This window comes from Podarcis muralis, chromosome 1 (genome assembly GCF_964188315.1).
Source record: "Podarcis muralis chromosome 1, rPodMur119.hap1.1, whole genome shotgun sequence".
In the NCBI taxonomy this organism is placed as follows: Eukaryota; Metazoa; Chordata; class Lepidosauria; order Squamata; family Lacertidae; genus Podarcis; species Podarcis muralis.
In genome coordinates this window covers 83,130,807-83,146,469 of record NC_135655.1, presented here as the reverse complement: position 1 = coordinate 83,146,469, position 15,663 = coordinate 83,130,807, and the positions used below count along the sequence as shown (strand labels likewise).

The 15,663-nt window shown below is 45.7% G+C and overlaps 1 protein-coding gene across 6 annotated transcripts in view; it reads right to left on the bottom strand.

The window, feature by feature from the left end:
• The window catches only part of CARNS1 (carnosine synthase 1), a 33,407-nt gene that overhangs the window by 13,372 nt on the left and 4,372 nt on the right, over nucleotides 1–15,663 (bottom strand). For 3 of the 6 annotated variants that reach the window (XM_028739873.2, XM_028739881.2, XM_077933437.1), the window contains exons 2-4: nucleotides 8,572–8,591; nucleotides 7,324–7,576; nucleotides 6,926–7,015 (exon numbers count right to left, since the gene is read on the bottom strand). In XM_028739873.2, the coding sequence (XP_028595706.1) occupies nucleotides 6,926–7,015; nucleotides 7,324–7,576; nucleotides 8,572–8,577 (349 nt within the window). In that variant the 5' untranslated portion in view covers nucleotides 8,578–8,591. Of the gene's footprint in view, nucleotides 1–6,925; nucleotides 7,016–7,323; nucleotides 7,577–8,571; nucleotides 8,592–10,679; nucleotides 10,759–14,094; nucleotides 14,210–15,663 lie in introns of those variants that run through there. The other 3 variants (XM_028739891.2, XM_028739898.2, XM_028739908.2) reach the window with 3 other exon arrangements.

Genomic DNA, 15,663 nt, shown 5'->3' with positions numbered 1-15,663 from the left:
TGGAACACAGGAAGTAGCTTTATACCAAGCCAGGCCACTGTTGCATCTAACTCAAAATTGTCACTACACTGACTGGCAACAGCTCTTTAGGATTCAGACAGGGGACATTCCCAGCCCTACCTGAAGATGCTGGGGATTCAACGTGGGTTCAGGGATCATGCAAAGCAGATGCTCTGGCCACTGAGCTACAGCCTTCCAAAGGGCAGCCCTTCCAAAGGGCAGTCCACTCTCAGTCTCCCAAACTGATCCTGTGGAACCTCAGGATTCCCGATAGTTGCAGGGAGGGAGCTGTGTGTATGTCCAGCATTTGTAGAATCTGTACAGTCAGCCTAACACAGAGAGGCTGAATGGGGACAGCATATGCAACCCTACTTTCTTTGTACATGCACTGTAGTCTGTCTGAAGACCTAAACGGGGGGGGGGGGGGACCCTTTCCTCATACTCTGCTGCCGTAGGGAAGCAGCACATGCAGAACCCTCCCCTAACAGTCAGGGCAACAACTGCACTAGAGAATGAAAAAGCTATTCCCACCCGTGTCACACGCTTATGCTTGAGATTCACCAGCCATGTTGGGAACGGCTATTTTAGCTGGTACCAAAATTAGCCGCTACGCTGGGCAAATCTATTTCTAAACGTATATGTGTCGGACAGCACAAAAGACCTTGTCTTTGTACAGAGGTCACCAGGTTCCCATACCATGACAATACTTGGGAGAATCAAACCACATGGAATTAAGACACACAGGGAGAAGTGGAGGTAAAGTAGGAAGGAGCCCTCTCATCACACAGTGACCAAGGAAGGCTCTGGACATCAAGCTGGACTGCAGGACCAGAAGACTTTCGGGTGCAGACCTTTCCATTATTAAGACTCATTTCCTTGCCACCTTAGCAGATAGATGATTGAAAGCTACGAGGCCACAGAAGCCACTCTGTCAGCTGGGAAAGAGACTGAATAATTTCAGTTCTACAAGTGCTCATAGGTTGGGCTAGTTATTAGCTCTAGGAAACCACAGCACTTTCAGAACATAAAAAAGGAGGGGGGGCATTATTTGGATACGCCCTGCTCTCAAACCACACCTTTAATTTTCCCTGCAGCTGGGAGCTGTCCAGTCTGGCTTCAAAATACAGAGGTCATCTTTTGAACGATCTCTCTCTCTCTCTCTCACACACACACAATTCTAGTTTAAACAGCAACATAAAAATATGATGAAGTCTTAATTGCAAGCAGATTGTGTGCATTTTAGAGGCTGGATTTCCATGCCCTGAACACAGAAATGGTACCTGATCCTTTCCCAGAACCCAATGTTGCATGTATATTCTGCCATTGAGAATCCAGCACTTTTAAAGTGTGAATTAGCCCTCGGAATCCCAGCAGAAATGCTGCCAGAGCATTCATTGATCCGAACAAAGAGTTGCCAAGCCCTATGGGAGGCTGAAGGGTGGAGGGATTGTGCCTTGGTGTGGGAGGTTGGAGAGTTGACCTTCTGGTTTATTCCAGCCCTGTTCTTCTATATGCACTTTAGCCAGCGGGAAATCTGAGCAGCTCAGCTGCCACAAGAGCTCTGGTTACCACCAGCCCGTCTCGGCCTCTGAGAGGAGACGGGAAGAATGCCAGGAATACAGCGCAGCAGCTGCCCAAGAGAGTCTCTAAAAAGCATGCACAGCCAGATAGCTTGGTTGAGACAGGGTTGCAGTTAGAGACTGCATTCTGATGAATTTCAGGCACCGGGTTTGTAATGAAGTGGTCTGTTACAATGTACTACTTGTAAATACAATAATTATATTGCTGGCTCAGATATATACCGTATTTTTCGCCCTATAGGGCGCACTGGCCCATAGGACGCACCTCATTTTTGGGGGGGGGGGATGAATAAAAAAATTTCATTTCCCCCCCAGCCGCTGCAAGCCTTGTGAGCCCGGCAGCAACTCCCGCCGGGCGCGCAAGGCTTGTGAACACCTGCGCGAAGCACGGGGCATCCTCCAGAGGGCGCCTCGTGCTCCGCGCTGCAGGCTGCCGCCCGCAAGCCTTGCGCGCCCGGGGGGAACTCCCCCGGGCACGCAAGGCTTGCGGACACCTGCGCAAAGCACGGGGCGTCCTCCGGAGGGCGCCCTGTGCTCCAGGCTGCCGCCCGCAAGCCTTGCATGCCGGGGGAAGTTCCCCCGGGCGCGCAAGGCTTGCGGACACCTGCGCGAAGCACGTGGCGTCCTCCGGAGGGTGCCCCGTACTCCGCGCTGCAGGCTGCCACCCGCAAGCCTTGCGCGCCCGGGGGGGAAAATACGGTAAATCAAAATTTGTCATGATTGAAACAGATTTCACGGGGTTGGGGAAAAAGACCCAGTCCAGTGCACATGTCACTTCAATAAGGCTGAGAGAGCAATAGTTTGTTTTTATCTATCAAGTTGTCTGTTTTGTTTGTATAGGAATTGTGATTGCAAATTCCCCATCTTCTGGAACTGCCTCTATGCTGAGCATAGAGTTGACTTGTTTTTAACAGGGCTTTTGCATGCCACTGATCAAAAAGTCAGCTTCCATTACTTTTTCTCACAATGGAACAGCTGCACCGTTTCCTCAGGCGTAGGTTACCCATAATCCAGCTCTTCCAGCCTACAGTTTGGTAATGGCCTCCATAGATTGTGCTCTAACCATTTCCTTCTCTATGGTCCATCTCCCCTCTCTAGGAACCCACTCTTATCAGTTTAATCAACCCTCCCTTTTCCAAATGGTGCTGCCTTTATACCCATTTATTTTATTTTCCACCCTAAATTGCAATTGAGGAGGGGGAAGGCAATCATGACTGGAGATGCAGCCAGGGGAGGAGGAAAGAATATTTAACCATTTCCCCACATGCCACAGTTCCAAATAAAATTGAAGCTTGGGAAAGGGGCACTGATCCCTTGGCTACAGAATGTTATTTACACCTGTATAAACTCTGTGGCTGAAACAAGAAAAGTTTGGCAATGTTAAGGGCCTAACGTGTAGATACGTCTTTGTATAGTCATGTTCTTTATTTCTACAATTACGGTAGGTATAAACAGTATTTTTATTTATTAAAATGTGTATTAAATTAATTAATTCCATGAATGCTAATCATGTGATTACATGTGAAGTGTAATGACATTAGAGCTTGACTGTTAGTCCCCAACCTTATGTGGAGTGTGAGAGCTACCAGGATGAACGTAAAACTCGATGGGTGGCTGGGGGGGGGGCGAGAGTGATAAGACTTTGCAATGGTTCTCACAGCTGTTTCTGCAGCAAGATACTACAGGCTCTGCAGAGTAACCATGTCACTTTGTTGCAGCAAGAACAGAGACTGAATCAGACCAATTTTAAAAGTTCGAAAGGAATATGAGCAAAGAATCGCTTTCTATATATTTCTTTTGTTCCACTGTTTTGAAACTGCTATAAAAGTTTTCAAAACTGCTATAAAACTTGCTTACCAGTGGCAGAATTGTGATAAGTGTACATACTCTTAAGTGGAGATCTCAAGCAACAACCTTCATCCCTCTGAAAAAAACTACTACTGTCTTTCTGATAATGTATTGTGGCTCTTCCATTTTCTTTGCCTTGCTTTTTAAGACTCCTTTTCATCAGTGTGTGGGTTGTGTGTACGTGTGTGTAAGCAAACACACACTTTCCAGACCTCAGTATGCTTCTGGTGAAATAGGCAGTATTGAACAAAAGGTTATGACATATTAAAACTGTAACCCTTTATTATAGATGACAGTTGGCAGCATAAGGTTGGGTACAAATAATATACTGTTGATTTCTAAGGCTTGAGTCCACAGTCTGAGCCAAACTAGATGCGACAAGAGATCCACTGGTATTTTATTCGGATGTCTCCCTGAACTATTAAGAAAGTCTATTTTTAAAGCAAAAACATTTCCCTTCCCTGTCTTAACTTGCTTTACTCCATTGTTTGAGACTATTTCCTTCTAACCCAGCTCATATGCTGCAAGTGAGCCAAAGGGGAGAGAAATGTGCTTGAAGGGACAGAGCTTATTGACGGAAGGGAGCAAAGTTTAGTTCCTGTTATGTATTTATTTTTTTTATTTTAAAACCCCCACTTCTGTCCCTTTTAACCAGAGTACCGCAATCAAATGAATAAAATACATACAACTGTGACCTGCAACAAAATGCTGCAGTGTGAAGTGCTGCTGTTCAGTGTTCCAGCCAGCCAACCAGCCAGGCCTTCTTTCAAGCTACTCCATTCCATGGTTCCTCATTCTGGTTTTCCACCCTATCCACACCCAGACACTCAGCAGGGCTACTGAGCATACAGAGTCCTCACTGGGCTGACTGCATTTTTTGTCCCCTTAGGGGTTTCCTCCCCTGAAGTTTCTCTTTCTATTTCAGCAAACCTTGGGCTTGCTCTGAGCATGCTGACACTCCCTTCTTATCTCTCAGTAGTTCTATTTCAGCTACATAGTCAACACCCCAGTTCACTATTTGCATATGATTATGGCTCGTCTGTCACAATCATTGGGACCTAAAGTACCTTCATAATGTAGCCGCTCAGTTTGAACCAGTGTACAGTTTTGAGGGAATAACTGTGTTAAACACATGCAACTTTTCCATAATAAATTGACAAAACATGAAGAATTAGGCAGGTATATTGTCCAAAACTGGTTTGAAGTGCACATTGTGATAATTGTTTCATAATATTTGAGCTAGCAATATATCGCAAATCACAATGTGTTTAAGGGCTAGGCGATACCTGGTTTTCGTTGTGATAACTCACCAGCTAAATGTTTTCAGCAGCCTAAAGCTCACAATATCACCAACTAAACCTCATAATATCACCTGCTAAATGTTGCAGTGTTATCACCAGCTAAATATTGCAATCTACCACAATGTCTAAAATAAGGATTGAACTATACAGAGGCGAACAGGACAGCCTCACAACAGCAAAACACACACACACACAAAAACGGCAGCAGTAGCGGTGGCAGCTTGCAAGGCCTTGCAGCAGCAGCAGAAACAGCAGTGGACTGCAAGGCCTTGCGGTGGTGATAGTGACGGCACTAGTGGCAGCGGACTGTGAGGACTCAAGGAAGCAATGGCAGTGGCAGTAGTGGTGGCCACCTGCAAGGACTCACAGCAGTTATTGGGAGGTGGTGGCATTAGTGACGGCAGCCTGTAAGGCCTTGAGGTGACAGCAGGAGGTGGCGGCCTGTGAGGTCTCATGGTAGTGACGGAAAGTAGTGGCAGTAATGTCACTGGCCTGCGAGGCCTTGCAGTGGTGACAGGATTTGGCAGCAGAAGCAGAGGTGGCCTGCAGGGACTCACAGCAGTGACAGGAGGTGACAGCAGCAGCGGCATCCTGTGAGGCCTTACAACAGCAATGGGAGGTGGCGGCAACAGCAGTGGCAGCCTGCAAGGCCTCGTAGCGACACAAGAGGTGGGGCTTGCAAGGTCTCACCGTGGTGGCAAGAAGTGACCGTGGCCTGCAAGTCCTCCTGGAGGTAGTGGGAGGCGTTGGCAGAAGGTGTGGCAGCCCACCTCAGCAAGGCCTTGCAGGCCACCTCTGCTTCTGCCACTGTCTCCTGCTGCCACCACATGGCCTTGCAGGCCGCCGCTACTGCCAGCGCCATAACAAGGCCTTGCAGGCTGCTGCCACTTCTGCCACCCCCTGCCCACAGCCATAACGAGGCTTCACAGGCTGCTGATTATTGTGCCCCTGCTACAAGGCTGCCGCTGCTCCCCACCCCCACCCCCGTTGTTGATTCTGCCACTGCCAGACTGCTGCTGCCGCCACCTAGCAGATTATTTGTATTCAATATGACTCATCGCCGTACTTTGGATTGTCCTGAATACCACCATTTGGTAGCCAAGCCCAAAACCAAGTGTCATTTGGATGCATTTTGGCTTGCCTGCTGCTGAAAGTGACCATGAGGTGATTGATAGTATCATTATTTATCAGTTTTAGACCCTTAAGTAGTAGCAGTTGCCAGGACATTGTTCTCTTCGCCTCTGTGTATTTCCTTATTTCAGATATCATGATATATCGATATATCACAATGTTTAGCTGGTGACATATCGCAATATTGAAAACCAGTTGTCGCCCAGCCCTAGCAGGTATATAACAACTGCTTGCTGTGACGAACGTTAATTCCAGGTGCCTTCAGCTGGCATACAGGCAAGTGAAGCAATCCAGTGAGATAAAAGTTCCTGAAGATGAAATTTAAGCTAAAAGAAAAGAATAAACCCCAAAGGAAGTGGATAAATTCAGTTGCAGACACCAGCTGGGGTGGAACTCTGTATGGTAACTCAAAACGGTAAGCAGCTCTGGTTCAATACAATTCAAGCTGCACAGCTTCTGTTTCAGAAACAAAATAGTAGTAAGTATCCCAGCCAGCAGCCAGTCAAGACTTGAGGATTCAAGCAACCTCTTCAGGCAGCCCCTCACAGACAGTTTCCCCCCAATTCAGAGTTTAATGGTTCCTGGTTACCAAAGATAATGACATTTAGCCCCCTTCCCTTAAGGAGAATGTACAAAAATGGGGTGTGACTCACCAGAGTGACCTTCAAAAATGCTAAATGGTGTCACCTTGGGAGACCATCTCCACTGGATTTTAAGGTCCTGTGTGGCAAGGAAGCAAAAAGACAGCCCCGTCTCTCCTTCCCTCCAGATTTCCTGGTTTGCCTCTAGTGGAAAGCACTGCTCAGTTCCTCTATTGAGGAGAAAGGGAATAAAGCTAGTTGCCTCTTACTGGCAAGATGCTTTAGTGGGAGGCAAAGCTTTGGAAATTCCTTGACTGCCTGTGGGAGCTTTAACCTAGTGGTCCTGCTGGGTGAGGTGAGGTGGGACACCACTGGACTCCTCAGTACTTCACCAGCCATGAGTAAGGATGAATGTGTCACCCAGCAGAGCCAAGGCAAAGAGACGACCTAAGGCTTTTGGCTATGGCATTAGGATGGAACTCACCAGGACACTGGTTGCCACCTTCCAGAAGCACAGACAAGTATGAAGTGGGAGAGCCCAAGACACAGATGGTTATGTCTGATGGTCCAAACCCTGGGAAAGAAAAGAAATGAGTTGGTGACCTGATTCTCATACTAGATCTCGGAATCCTAATGTCCCAGCTCCATGAACTCCACATGCTGGGATTTGAAGATAGAATCACGGTAATTAACTCTGCTCTCTTAGCCACAGCCCATATCCCAGAGTCATTCTACAGATGGATTCAGATGAAGCACTGAGGTGGAAATGGTGATGATGCCACCATGTGATCCACCTATCACATTTACCATTAATGCGGATGCTCTGACACATTCCAGGTTAAAGGAGAGAAACAGCAGCCATCCAGCCAAAGAAGGACTCACCTGTTCGAGGCTCCTTTGTGTGGTCAATTGTCTCTGGGAGCCCCTCCTGCTGCAAGGTGCACTGCAGCAGGTCATAGTAGTAAGCTGTCCAGGCCCGGGCCTGTGCATCCTCAGGGCTGATCTTGCAGTCTAGAGGCACATCCCGGCGCCAGGCACAGCGCAAGGGGCTCAGGGGTGGTAGAAACCCCTGTTCTGCCCAATCCAGTTCCTTGGGAGTTGGAGGTGGCTCTGTGTGGATCTGGTCCAGAGACAGCTGCAGAAAGAGAAAGACAAAGAGTTGGGAAATAGGCCTGGAAAAGGAGAAGGAACTTAGCCACAGCATAGATCCCACCAAAGGAATGGGGAGAAGATCATTCCTGCCAGTAGCCAGTGGAGAACATTGCTCTTTTCCCAGGCCTTTGGCTAGTTAAATTATATATGGCAGTGATGGCCAAACTCGGCCCTCCAGCTGTTTTGCGACTATAATTCCCATCATCCCTGACCACTGGTCCTGTTAGCTAGGGATGATGGGAGTTGTAGTCCCAAAACAGCTGGAGGGCCAAGTTTGGCCATTACTGATCTATGATCTTTTAAACTGTGGGGGTTATTGTTTCTATTTGCTATTATGTTACATTATATTTAGAGAGAGAGAGAGAGAGAGAGAGAGAGAGAGAGAGAGAGAGTGTAAACTGCCCTATGATCCACAGATGAAGGGTGGTATAGACATTTTAACAACAACAGTGCTCAAGGGTCTGTTGCTGCAATGTGGCACTGGCTGGCTGAGTAGCTTATCCTCAGTGTCATGGAGGACTAAAGAGGCTGGGAACCCATGGGAGAACTGAAGAATTTTCACATAGAAAGGCAAGATGGTACTAGCCAAGTTCTGGTGTTGCCCAGACTACATCTAACAGGTTTTTTTCTCTTCATGTTGTTTAACCGTTACAAAAATAAACATGTCTCAATGAGAGACAAAAAAAGGAGGCTATTTTGGCCAGAACAGAGGGATTTCAACAAAAATGGGTCTTACGAACAAGTACCTGGAAACAAAACCAAAAACACCCCCAGCAGAGTAGACAGGAAAAAGGCCTACTGAACCAATGTGTTTTGTTCTCTACTGGTTCATCCTCAGGGAGTTACGGAACAGTAATTCAGATATGCTGCATTTTCGAATTACTGCTGTTTTGAGTTTCCCCAAAGAGGGACCATAAGGTCCAAATGGGAGCTATATAAGGTGTGAGGAGACAAAAGCCAAAGAAAGGCTAGACTCACCATCATTCCAGGTGAAGATGCTGCAAGGAAAGAAGAAAAAAGAGATATGTGAATATATTTTTGTACTGCTTGTGACCCAGGGCTATCCCATCTCCAAGCGGGGTTATGAATGGTGAAATGACACACTTTATTGTGCTCGGCTGTGAAGGTGCAAGGGCCAGGGAGACGCTACAATGGAACTACACTGCCTGATTTGCTGCCCTCACTACACCCATGACCAAGAGGATATCTGGCTTTTAACTTGCCATCTTGAAATCAATCATGCTTCTTTAGTCCATACTGAAAAGAGAACATTTGATTACTTAAGAACTGACAATCTGTTACGATTTTTCAATGCCCATTTTTGTCTTGCGTGTGCACATATCAAAGAACAAAGGCTGTAAGTTTTAAGCAAGGCAACCCCATGTATGCTTCCCACTGCATTCAACAGGGTTTACTCCCTAGTAAGTGTGTTGAGGATTGCAGCTGACCAGCACTGACAGCAATCAAACAGTGCTGTGCTCATCCCTATTCCACAATGAAGCTTGGCACAGAGAGGACAGTTAGAAAACACTTGCAGCTGGTATGTGCCTGGGGCTCTGTGCTGGGCTTTTGGGTGTGTTTTGGTGCCAGGCAAGTGCCCTGCTCTGTGTATACAGGCCAGGCTGTTTTCTGAGCAGTGCCCTGGGGATCAGTGAGCTGTGAAATTCCCAGTTATTCAAGAAGATTAAGGGGGCATGGGATGAGGTTAGGATTAAACTAACATGCTCACCCACCCTTCCTCCTCGGTCTACTACTGCTGGCTCAGAAGGTTCATGCAAGGCCTCCATTTTATCTGGTCTGTCCGTGGCTTTCCTGTCCCACTAGATAACAATTGCCCCAGTCCCCAAGAGAAGGCTGCCCAGCTGCCAGAAAGGACAACAGGGGGGGGGGGTGTAAACATGGCAGGTTTACTGCAAGTACTTGGCAATCATTTTTAATTACTTATATGCAATTTAACACACATTTTACTTAGCAAACAAAAATAAATTATATTAATTTAACCAAAATATATTTTAAATTCCCATGTCATGGTACAACTTTTTAGCACCCCTCATTTTTTGGAATTTGAAAAATTAAGTGTGCCTTATTGCCTACCCATCTCTACATACCGTATTTTTCCGTTTATTAGGTGATGTTTTTTGACTCAAAAATTGTGTCCAAAAACGGGGGTCATCCAATACACAGATAGTGGCATGGGGGGGAGAAGCGGCGTGCCCACAAGCCAGCGGGAGCACAACTTCCCCTGATGCTGCTGCATGCAGGGAACGATTTAGGGCGTGTTTCCTGCCCACAGTTGCGTGGGGGGAGAAGCTCAACTCTCCCCTCATTTTCTTAAAATTGAGTCCCCCAAAACCAGGGGGGAGGTGTCTTATACATGAGGGCGTCTTATAGACGCAAAAGTACGGTACTTGCGCACAAATGCTCTGCCAATGAAGTATGCAAATGAAAGTTAACTTGATGCGAGTTTCTCCATTTCCCTAATGTATATCAGCAGCAGCATCAATACATTATTACAGAAAAGCAAGCTTCATCTTGGCCTCTAACCCTCCACGATGCTTTCCTGCAAGACTGCATCATGGTGCCAAGGTCATCTAGTCCTTTTCGTGCAACAAACACAGTCGTCACCTTTATATGCTTGCTGGTAACTGGCAGTAGCACCAACCCAGAACTTCAATATATTACAAGGCTCCTGTGCCTTTAATAATTTTGAAGACAAGGGTGTTTGAGCAGCTGCAGCTTCTCCCTCTCCAGGACTGCCTTTGCACAGAAGCCTAACCTGTCTCACAAAGGCATTGTGTAGCTACACATTGTTTGTTTAAGGAACATGTATCCCCCTTTAGCTTCAAAAAGAAATCAACGTGGCTAACAATAAGAAAACAATAAGCACAAAAATACGTAGATAGAGATATATAGATACAGATACAGTCATTTTGTTTTTTAATTGTATTTTTATTGTCTATTTTATTTCTTATATTGCATTTTATTGTATTACAATTTGAATTCTATGGCACCCTTAGAAATGTGTAGGACTAAGCAATATATAAGTGTCATAGCAATCTTCAAATGGTCCATGAGGGGAAACGTACCACTGGCTAAGTCATTCTGGCGCAGAGTAACTTTCTCCCCTGATTCGTAGGAAGGATGTGTTGATAGCAACCAATACTGCTATGGACCAAGCAACAAGACAAATATATTTAAGGCAGGATTCCTGCATTTGTTTCCTGGCTCTCAGAGGTTCTAGATAAGCTCCTCTGACACACCCATTTGAGGCAACATCACCATTCAAACAAAACCCAGCTACTATATACAATTTGAGCTTCATCTTGAAATGATCTGATGAAGCCACTTTCTTGGATATTAGTTCCAATTTTTTTCTAAACGCTAAAGTCTCCAGAAGCCATTTGAATTCCCTATTCCAAAGCAATGATTCAAATATAAAATAAAAGCATGTCATTTAACAACAACAACAACAAAGTTTGTACAGCTTATCTACTTCTCATTAGTTTATCCCTAGGGTCTCCAATGTGGTGCCCTTAACCCTCCCATTTTATTTGTATTTTGGGGAGACTGTTTTACCTGTTTGGAGGGAGGTGGGGTCTGAGCATCACCTGTGGCACCCACAGCAGCTACTAATATGTCTTCAGGTCCCAAGAGACTGAGAACCCTTGATTTAACTAACTACTGAAACATCCGTTAATGCCACTCCCTAACCATTCCCTAACAGATGGGCTTGCTGTGATCAAGGGATTTTAACAGCTAGACTTTCCCATTCTTTGCCACATTCTGTATATGAATTCTTATTAGGCAAATGGAGACTACTTATCCCCATTCCCTTTGCAGGTAACATAAGAGATATTGAAGGTGTGAGCTGAAACAGCATGCAGGGGGGGAAATACCTCCTGGCTCTCAGCCCACTGTACTTTCCCCTGGTCTGTAAGGCATCACTTTCCCTCTTCACCCCATCTATTCTTGGATGCTACTCCCATACATCCAGATATGTTAAAGAAGTACCTGGGAAACAGTCAGAATCTGGAAGAATATTAACAAACATGTAGGGTTATTTCCACCAATAAATACATCAACTCTAGCTCCAAGGTTTCTTATAAGCCAGAGGCAATCGTATCTCTGCAATGATGAATCCCACACAACCATAAAGGTATTGGCTGCAGTCCTGCTCACAGGATACTTGAATTCCAACAGCATCAGTGAAATGGTGCTGGTTGGGGATGATGGGAATTGTAGTCCAGAACATCTGGAGCATCCCAGCTTAGGGATGCCTGGTGTGCCGTACTGCTGCCACACCCTTCCACAGATTGGCAACATGACACTATGCACTGTTTTACAGCAGGGCTGGTACCCTGGAATTTAATGAACAAAATTACCACTGATCTGACGGTAGACGATTCCTTTCATGTGCTCACCATCAAATCTGTGGATATGGAATTCTCCCAAGTGACAGTATAATTATAGCTTTAAAATGGACATGTTCGAAACCTATAGACAATCTAGACAGGAACACAGCAAGATGCCTTATACAGTGGTACCTCAGGTTACATACGCTTCAGGTTACAGACTCCGCTAACCCAGAAATAGTACCTCGGGTTAAGAACTTTGCCTTAGGATGAGAACAGAAATCGTGCAGCAGCAGCGCGGTGGCAGCAGGAGGCCCCATTAGCTAAAGTGGTGCTTCAGGATAAGAACAGTTTCAGGTTAAGAATGGACTTCCAGAACGAATTAAGTACTTAACCCGAGGTACCACTGTACTGCTATGATGTTTGGTCTGCGAAGCTTAGTAATGACAACAATCACCAGCAATGAGAAAAGCAGTAGCACCCCAATACAGTCTCTACAGCAGCAAGTCTTTTAAATCCTAAATCCCTGAGTCTTCACTTGCTGTGAGTCCCACTGATGAATCAGGGATCAATTTTTAATCTGTGATTAAAGCTTTAGTTGATTAATCTCACCAATTAATCAATTAAGGCTTGAAGCTCTACCTACTTAGTGCTCTAAATTTGGCAAAATCTTGCTTCCAAGTCTAGCTAGGGTAGAAAGGATTACTTGAGTCTTCAATAACTCAAGTAATTAATTCATTAGTAAATCCATTAATAAGTTTTTTTAAAAAAATTGGGGCCCATTAAGATTTTAATCTAAATTGAACTATGTGAAATGGGTACTTGGTGGCAAAAGCACAGTTGTAATCCATGTACACACACACATATTGAACTTAATCTACAAAGGAAGAAGTAATTCTGCCTGTATGATTTTTGTCAAGAGAACCTGTTATCTACTACAAAGTATATCAGTTTGAATTGGCTGCTAAATAATCACTGAAAGCCCAAAGGTTAATTATCAGTTCACTAGGTGAGGCAAGGGATGAGGGTGGTGCTGTGGGTTAAACCACAGAGCCTAGGACTTGCCGATCAGAAGGTTGGCGGTTCAAATCCCTGCGACAAGGTGAGCTCCTGTTGCTCGGTCCCTGTTCCTGCCAACCTAGCAGTTCGAAAGCACGTCAAAGTGCAAGTATATAAATAGGTACCGCTCCAGCGGGAAATTAAACAGCATTTCCACGAGCTGCTCTGGTTTGCCAGAAGCGGCTTAGTCATGCTGGCCACATGACCTGGAAGTTGTACGCCGGCTCCCTCGGCCAATAAAGCGAGATGAGCGCAGCAACCCCAAAGTCGGCCACGACTGGACCTAATGGTCAGGGGTCCCTTTACCTTTTGTAGGTGAGGAAAGGGAGCAGGCAGTCAGGCTTCACTTGTTTTAGATCCCTTTCTTTGGGGAAAATGTCACCTGCATTTCTGCCAGGACTGCGCAGCTGCTTTGCTGCTGCAGAACTTGCTAAGAGAGGTGATTTGCAGTTTACACATTACCTGGCAGACGTTTGGTGTTAACTCCAACTTATTTCCCACTGGAAGTTCTTGCAGTAGCACAAACATCCCTGTGTTAAAGTGGGTGGTGCAGGTTATTTTAGGGCTGTGCCATCACATGCTTCCCTTCAAACAGAAATGGTTGAACGGTGGAGTGTGGCTCTGCCCACCCCATCCTGTCACTTTGGGATTGCCCAGTTCTTTATTACATCCAGTCGGAAAAGTCACGTCTCCTCTTCCAAGACACATCAGTGTCACCTCACAGCAGAAGTGGGCAGATCCGGCAGCAGTTAACACCCCACCTCTCAACTTTCCCAGAAGTGTGAAGCACTCCTTCCTGAAGTGCATGGCCATCCTATGATTGGCTGGGCTTAGCAACCTGTCACTCAAAGCCACCTTGGCATAAAAGACCATAAATGTGGTCTGTTGCCCCTCTTGCCACCAATGCCAGACCATTGTTCTGTTAGCTTTGCCTGGTGTAGGGTTAGACCAACATCCTGGTGTGCTGTTTAATTTTCATTTTGATTCTGGACACTTGCTGTTTCGGATTTGTGAATTTCTGGCTGTCCTCTGCCTCCCGCCCCCTGCATTGGTTAAACCTTCTCGGTTAGGCTATTAGTTCTTAAAGTACCTGGAATATCTGAAGAGGAGATGGGCTGAGGTGGCCAAGCAGGAGAGCTGGAATTCAGCTGGTTGTTCCTTTACTCCTGAATGGACCACCTTGAGGCAATGAGAATTCCCTTGCCCTAGGTGACAAGCAGAGAGGGAGGGGAGGGAGGAAGGAATGTCACCTGTTACTAGGGGACTACCTTACTGGGTTGATGTAGCAAGTAGTGTGCTGCCCTCCACCACAGTGAGTAGCCATTCCCAATACAGTGGTACCTCAGGTTACATACGCTTCAGGTTACATACGCTTTTTTACTGGCCCCACAAAGCTTTTGACATTAGCAGGTGATCATGATGAGATCTCCAGATCTTAAAAATTTATTTCCCCCTTTTCCCCCTGTTGCTCAACCTGCTGCGAAGAGCAGATGAGGCCAGCTCTCCTTGTCCGTTGGCATCTCTGAGTTTGGGTGACAAACCGCACATATTGACTCACTTTACCAAAGGCAATGTGGGCTTTTAGTCCCGAACTGCCCTAAGCCTACTTTATCGAGCTAAGTAAAGTTTAAATGACCACCAGGAGACAGAATGGTTTCCCCAAACCATCTGGGGATGTGTTTGCATCTCTCCTTAAAATGGAAAACATTCATATCAGAAGTTTTAGCTTGCCGTTTCATTGTTATGAAAACCTAATTCATAAATTGTTGTTTGGGAAACTGGCGTTGAGTAATGTGCTGATGTAACTTGGTGGTTGGTGGCATGTATGTCACATCTGCAGTGCGGCTAGAAACAAAGGTTTACTTCAAATCAAATGAATCCCAAGTAAAAACTGGATAAACAAACTGAAGTTAACACCTGACTCCACAAAGCAGCTTCCTATGCTTATGCGGCTTGAGCCTGTTCCATCAGAGGTGGGCAACCCTTTTTGTCTCCTTTCCAGGGCTGCATTCCCTCAGTGTCATCTGACAAGGGTCACATAATGACAGTATTCTCTCTCTGTCTGTCACCTGCTTTCCAACTCCTTACCACTTGCATGGAACTAGGGTTGTGTACACACTGTATCTGTAAGCACATTCAGAATGCCTTATTTCCCTCAAAGAATTCTGGGTAATGCAGTTTACTCCTCACAGAGGTACAATTCCCAACATCCCTTAACAATCTACAGTTCCCAGAATCCTTTGCGGAAAAGAATGTGCTTGTAAAGTGCTTTAAAGGTATAGTGCGTATATATTTGCATCTCCCCCCGTCCCGTGCCATGTTTAGGAGGTCTATTTATGACATTTCTATTCCATCTTTCCTTCTTCAAGCTCAAGATGGAGTACTTGGTCCACACACATATTTTAGGCTAAGAAACTGTGACTGCCCCAAAGCTGCCCACTGAGGGGAACTTGAACCTGGGTCTCTCCCCAATCTTAAGCTGACACTCTTAACTACTATGCATCTGCTCATCTCTAGTTCATGAAAGCATATGCCACAATAGATTGATTAGTCTTTAAGGCACCACAGTGTTCTTTGTTGATTTTGCTCCAACAGACTAACCCAACTTCCCCTCTGGAAATTGTCTGAATGAAAAAGGAGAGCATTTTTTTATGATTTC